Genomic DNA, 7,285 nt, shown 5'->3' on the forward strand with positions numbered 1-7,285 from the left:
AGATTCTTACTTCTTTCTACAAAACAGGACTCATGTCGGTGACCACCACATGAGCTTATTCCTTTTTATCATGCATCTTTTGATTGAATTCAATTTGCTCTTTTGATTGATTGACATAATATTATTCGGATAATGTGCGTTGTCTTCTAATTTCTAAATTCTAATCCTGTGCTTTAATAATTAATGTGATAATGTCCCATTGGCGGTGAGCAGAAGACCAAGAGAGAGATACGCTTGCTTCCTCATTTATTGTATTCAAATTCCGAAATTTTTAAATTTGTCATAAAACAAAGTTAACTACGAATTTATTTAAATTTTAATTTATATAAATTTCAAATTTGACACGACCGTAGCCTGTCATAGTAGACGGCTAAATAGTGTCCGCCATGACAAATAGTGGGCACATAACTCTTTTTTTTTTGCTCAAAATTTTAATTTCTGCATCTCATCAAGCTTGATCAAAGATATTGTATGAAAATGTGGGGCCAACACAAAGCTTGCTCATCAAAATTTGATCAAAATTTTGGTTTCTGTACATCAGAGTAGAACTAGGGTGTTCTCAAGTTCACCAATTTCTTTGATGAACTCAAGTCTAAAACCCGTTAAATCGGCTTCAAATGACGAATTTGAACTGTTAAAACTTGCGTCTACATGTGAAAATTTTAAACATTCGAATTAATTTAGTTTAAAGTCAAGCGATCAAAATTAAAAAGTTAATAAATTAATTTTAATGCATTCATTTTTGGAACGTATTTTGACCACTTGACCTCATGCAAAATTAATTTTTTGTACATGTAGACGCATCAATCGTAAAGTAGACGGATTCCAACGGTTCAGATTCGTCATTTAAAGCTGATTCGATGAGTTTTAAATTTGAATTCATCAAAAGACTTGATAAACTTAAGATCACCATACTTCTACTCTCTCAAATCTTGGTCTCCATATGAAAATGTGGGACGACACCAAGCTTTCATCAATTCAGCTGATGCAATCATTTCAAAATACAGGTACGCCGATGCAATCATTTGGATAAAATAAAACTTGCTTAGTTTTTATGATGTATTTTGAAATGATTGTAGTTTTTTTATGATGTATTTTGGATTATAGTATTATTGTGATTGCAGTTTTATTTTATATTTCATGTTGGTTTTTATGTTTTTTTTACTTTACATCGAAACGGTCTTCTGAAATTACAACGTGTCTATTTCGTCAAATTATAACTAATCAAGTGTTAAAACTAAGCAATTCTATCGAAACGGTCTTATACCTGTAGCAATCGCCCAAAATTATCCAAAATTGAAATGGTCCGTTATTTTTGGCAAATCAAATCAAAATGAAATATAACAATGAATACATGTAGCAATCGCCTCAAAATCGCCTAAAAGAAGAATATTAATAAAAGAAGAATAAAAGAAGAATATTTGATTTGCATCTTTTGGAAATTTGCTAAATAGCCCCTCCACTTGTTTGATATTAATAAAAGAAGAATATATGTATATAACTCCACATACATACAACTATATATATACATATATAATTTAAGTTATAAGATATAAATTTCAAAATTCGATTAGGTCTGATTGTTTCGAAATTTCAGACTAATATTATAATTGTTCTAATTTTAAACTCCCAGTTCTTTAATAAAAATTTTGTTTATGTTTTAAATATTCTAATTAATTTTTTGGCAAATACCCTAAGCAAAAAAAAACTAAAACTTCACAAATGAAAATATAAAAAAATCAGATCTCTAAAAAAAAAAAAAAAAAAAAAAGCGGACCGCCCAGAACACTGGCGGTCTGGTCCCTAGCAGACCGCCCATGTCCCTGGCGGTCTGCTATAGAAGTGGACCGCCAGCATCCCTGGCGGTTTGGTTATATTTGGAAAAACTCAGATTTTGGGGTTACTTTTGTAAAAAACTTTTTTTTTTGGGTTATTAATAAAAATGGCCGCTAATTCTTGCATGATCCTAATTTTGAAATGAACAAGATGTTTATGCCATTTTTTAGCTGCACATCATAAAATAGCAAGAGAACAAGAGTGAGTCTATGGTACTATGCATATTACGATTTGTTACTGTGCTACGGCTTTATATTCGAGTTTTCAAATCATAACGGTCGATCCAAACCGTTCATCTTGTTCTCCATATTAATATGTGTTTGGAGACCAAATTTTATATTTTTTGAAATTTTTTTACTATTTTTTTAGATTTATTGAAAATCACTGTTTTTGGATGGTCCAGAATTTTCAGATCATGTGATTTTCTAAATATCTAAAAAAATAGTAAATTTTTTTCAAAAAATGTAAAATTTGGTCTCCAAACACATATTAATATGGAGAACAAGATGAACGGTTCGGATCGACTGTTAGAATTTGAAAACTCGAATATAGAGCCGTAACACGGTAACAACCCGTAATATGCATAGTACCATAGACTCACTCAGAGAACAATGCACTAAAGATTATGCCCTCATAGAACAAAGCACCCTAAATTTTTATTTCAAATATCTTATTTTTAATAATTGGTACACATTTGCAACCAATATACTTGAAATTTTCAAATTTGAACCAATTGACCTCCTAACAACATTCATTTTATTTTTTTATGCTTGACAGCTACTTAGACCTATCTCAAGTTCTCAACTCAAAACCTCAGTGCATCCATCCTGCTCTCTCATAGACTCATACTAGGGAAATAAATCTGCTGCGATCCTACAGGATCGCAGGTCCCTGCGATTATAATCTCAACCGTTTATATTTTGAGATTTGTGCACAAAAACTATTCCAACATTCTAATAATTAAATGAATGGTTGGATTTGGAATCGCAGGACCCTAACGATCGCAGCAGATTTGCTTCCCTCATACTACTCACAATGTTACACTTACATTGTATTTCTCCGAAAGCAAGATGCCTAGCTCCATGTACCTTCTTCTCCTACTCTTTCTCACTCTGCCTTACCAGATACAGTCATCTCCTCTATCTACAATTGCCATTGCACAAATCTCCAATATCTCCCTAATCTGCGCATTTCTTCCCTCCACTAACCAAAAATTTGACCTCAATTGTACCAGTCTATTGAACCGCACTACCCGCAGCTACCCTTCGGGCCGCTCCCCCTTCTCTGCAATTGCGGGTGGTGATGGATTTCTCTGCGCGTTGGGCCCGTCCCTCACTCTGCACTCTAACTTCTCTACAATGCTATGGTGGGAATTTCACGAGAACGTCACGGAGACGAAGCGAGTCTACAAGGGCCCGCCTATTGTGGATCTTTCATCGGGCGGCTCCCATGTCTGCGGTCTCCAAGCTGGCCATGTCCGTAACAAGCTCTATTGTTGGCGCTGGCCCAAACTGTCAGTCCCTAAAGATATGAACTTTTCAGATATAGCTGTGGGAAGATACTTCGTTTGCGGATTATTGTGGGGTTCATTTAAAATACATTGTTTCGGTAATGATACCGGTGTGGTCGGGAAGGAACCTCGTGTTGGGAATTACATGAGCATAAGTGCGGGCAGTCACCACATGTGTGCGATTTCACTTTCAAGGAAGTTGACATGCTGGGGAAATGGATCTCCTCGTTTGGGAAACAACAATATTTCAGTTCTCGCAATGGCATTGGGAGCTAGCGGCACTTGCGTGTTATGCATAAACGGGACAGTGATTTGTTGGGGATCCCGATCAGCTCCACCGAAGGATCTTAAAACCGCGCAATTCTTATCCATTCAGGCAAAAGGAGATTCATTTTGTGGGGTATTAATGTTGAATTTCTCCTTGGTTTGCTGGGGAAAGAAGGAGCTTGAATCAAACCATCTAGTATTTGACCGTGTGTTACCTGGACCTTGTGTGCCAGTGTCTTATTGCACGTGTGGTGTGTTGCCCGGTTCAGGAAGTCTGTGTCCGAATGAAGGATGCATTTGTCAACCTTGCGGATTTGAATTATTCTCAAATTCTTGGATCACGTTGTTACACAGAAAGAAGTATTTAACTTTTCTGATTATAGGTGCCGTCACATTTTTCACTATATTCTTGGTTGGTCAAATTTTGTTAACTAAATGGTGTAAACATCGGTATCAGGTATCAGGTCAGGCTCAAACAGCAAGCGGGCGCCTGTTGCGCGCTTATGTGGATTCACAAGCTATAGAACAACGGTTGAATGAGCTGATAGGAAAGGGAATTGGGTATACAGTGGAACAATTTTCGATTGGAGATATCCAGTCAGTCACCAATGGATTTTCAGCGAGTTGTCAGATTGGGTCGGGTAGCTTTGGTTCAGTGTACCATGCCACCCTTGGAGATGGGCGTGAGGTTGCGATCAAGCGTGCCGAATCAGGTATTGAAAAATTTACCATCACTTCTACTATTGAAGTTTCATGTTTGATTAACAAAACCTTATATATATTTATTGGTAGAGAGAATAATATTCAAAAGTACAATTTTCTTTTTATAAATAGAATCAAATTTAAATATTTCAATGAAATAAGTATACTAGATTTAGTTTTTATGAAAAACAGTATGCCAGCAGCAAGTGTGATGAAGCAAAAAGGTTTATGTTGCTGTTTTTTTTATAAAAATCAAATCCAGCGTGCTTGTTTTGTTGAAATATTTAAATTTGGTGCTATTTAAAAAAACAATCCAAAAGTACCACAAAAATCTGAAATGGTGGCATTTATACATAAGAAATTGTTGTTTAAACTACTCTTATTACCCATTATTCTTCAATTTATTTATAAACTGAAGCTTGAAGCAATATTCTTATTTAAAGGTAATGTGGCCTCCACATCAACAACACCAGCACGCCGGCGTGACAGAGAATCAGCATTTGTCTCAGAGCTCGCTCTCCTTTCTCGCATAAACCACCGCAACCTTGTCTCTCTATTAGGCTTCTGCACTGACGATGGCGAGCGGGTATTAGTTTACGAGTACATGTCAAATGGCACGTTATATGATAATCTTCACAAAAGGCAACCACTCCCCCCTCCGCTTGCCACATGGCAATCCCGATTAAAGCTTGCTCTTGATGCAGCACGTGGCATTGAGTACATGCATGCTTATGCTGTTCCAACAATCATCCACCGTGACATTAAATCAGCAAACATTCTGTTGGATAAAAATTGGGTTGCAAAAATCGCAGATTTTGGGCTTTCTTTGGTTAGTGAGGAAGGAGGTGATGAAGAGGAAGGAGATAATGATCAACTACGAATTGCGGGTACAGTGGGGTACATGGATCCTGAATATTACAGATTGCAACGATTAACCGCTAAGAGCGATGTTTACAGCTTTGGAGTTGTCTTGCTTGAGCTTCTAACCGGTTGTAGGGTTATAAAGAAATACGGAGAAAGTGGTACACCTAAAAATGTTGTTGATTTTGCTGTTCCATTCATTGTTGCGGATGATATGCACCATGTGCTTGATCCGAAATTGCCATCACCGACACCAACTGAAACAGATGCAGTGGCCTATGTTGGCTATTTAGCTGCTGATTGTGTTAGTGAGATTGGTCAGGATCGGCCGACTATGACAGAGGTGGTTTGTGGGCTCGAGCGGGCACTTGCGGCTTGTTCTCCAAATGTGCTATCTAGATCCACCACTTTTAACTAAAGTGCAGGAGTTCAAATGTCTCCATTTTTTTTGTAAGGAAAGAGGTCGACTAACCAATAATTGTGTACTCAATAACTGACAGTAGCAACAATGCTAGATAATTGGAATTCGTATCCTCCCAGGTATCTGACTCAACACAATTGAAAAGGACGGTCTAGATTTAATTTCATTCGGTTCTTGCTGGGATAACTGAGAGGGCAGTATTATTTGAGCTATGAGATTCGTGCCAAGTTAAAAAGAACAAATTTGGACCATCCTATTCAATTGAATTCAGTCTGGTAACCTTGTGAATTCAGATAACTGACAGAATTATTTTATTTGTATTTTTTTTTCTGATTGTCTTTTATTGTAAATTTGTAATCCATTCTTTGTTAAAAAGATGGATATACACAACATACAATTGTGCAGATGAAAAGAAAGAAAACATGTTTTTGTTTTCCTGAGAGGATATAATTTTTGCTAAATTATTTCAAGTGTACATAAATTGTCTTTTGTTTTCATTTTGTTACCTATTTAAAATATTGTGGGTCTTAAAAGTTTCTATTCTAAGACTTGTTTATGTTAAAATTTATGATTTCAAATTTATCCTAAGACTCTCATATGTTTATAATATCTAAGTTTAGTATTTTTGTGAACTCTATTTGGACAATGACATGGATATGTTAATAATGTTTCTAATTGGATTTATTATTGTTTAAATGATAATTTGTTGACACAATAATGACATGAATATTTGACCCACCATTTTAATAAATCTTGGTAAATGGAATATTCTTTGGGGAGACAAACATGAACATTAAAGGAGCAAAATTAAAAGCCTAAAATAATAATGCACTCTTTCTTTTAATTTGGAACAAGTTAAAATTGAACTCTCAAATTAGATAACATGAAGTCATATTTACTTTGGAAGGTTGAGCCTTGAGCGTTTATTGCTTACGTGTTGAAACTGTAAGCATTAGAGTTGCTAAAAATATTGTTTTATTTGCTTTTCTTTGGTGTAAAAATTGATGTCCCTAAAATCATACGCATATTAATTAAGGGTGAAAACATTGTGGATAATATTCTATCCGTATTCGAAAAATTAAATGTAGATACTTAAATATTTGTGTGAATATAATACAAATATAATTTTATGTTCATTATCAATATTCGAATAGTAGATATATACCATATTGTTTAATATATATTATGAACGAATTATGTTATTCACTATAGTATAATTAGATAAATATTATAAAATTTAGTATTTTTAAAAATAATTTTAATTTTTTTTTAATAAATATCCAATCCGTGTTCCTACTCAAAAATGTATATATATATATATATGGTTTACCACTATCCGCTCCGTTTTCATCCCAAGTATTAAGGGATACACATGCATAAATTATTAAATTGTAGGAGCAATTAATTAAGAAGTTTCTCATTATAAAATTTAATTGTGGTTGTTGATCATATTTAGCTTACCCTACTCGTTCGATATAACAGTTTAAGAAAATTATGTTCCATCTCAAAATTAGGAAAATGTCTATGTCAGATTGATGAAATATGCATGTGCTGTCAGTGAAAATTGACAATGTAACAACTTTAAACCAACTTCATACACGTAGATTTTTTTTATTAAAAATAGAATTCATTTTAATTATTTTAATGAAACAAATATCATTAATTTGATTTTTATAAAAAACAGCTCC

General features: G+C 34.5%; 1 protein-coding gene across 2 annotated transcripts; it reads left to right on the forward strand.

Annotated features, from left to right (window-relative positions):
- The first annotated feature begins 2,787 nt into the window (after nt 1-2,787).
- Nucleotides 2,788-6,009, forward strand: LOC144557386 (serine/threonine-protein kinase-like protein CCR4). Of its 2 annotated transcripts, XR_013512647.1 has the most exons (3): nt 2,788-4,326; nt 4,759-5,704; nt 5,902-6,009. XR_013512647.1 is itself a non-coding variant. In XM_078305950.1 (2 exons), the coding sequence occupies exons 1-2, from the start codon at nt 2,907-2,909 to the stop codon at nt 5,592-5,594; spliced, it is 2,256 nt and encodes a 751-aa protein (XP_078162076.1). In that variant the 5' UTR covers nt 2,788-2,906; the 3' UTR covers nt 5,595-5,895. The 2 variants fall into 2 exon arrangements, 1 of the variants encoding a protein (XP_078162076.1); XM_078305950.1 differs by lacking the exon at nt 5,902-6,009 and having other exon boundaries at nt 4,759-5,895.
- Nucleotides 6,010-7,285: the final 1,276 nt, after the last annotated feature.

The sequence above is a fragment of the Carex rostrata genome, chromosome 7 (assembly GCF_964058835.1).
Source record: "Carex rostrata chromosome 7, lpCarRost1.2, whole genome shotgun sequence".
Taxonomy (NCBI): Eukaryota; Viridiplantae; Streptophyta; class Magnoliopsida; order Poales; family Cyperaceae; genus Carex; species Carex rostrata.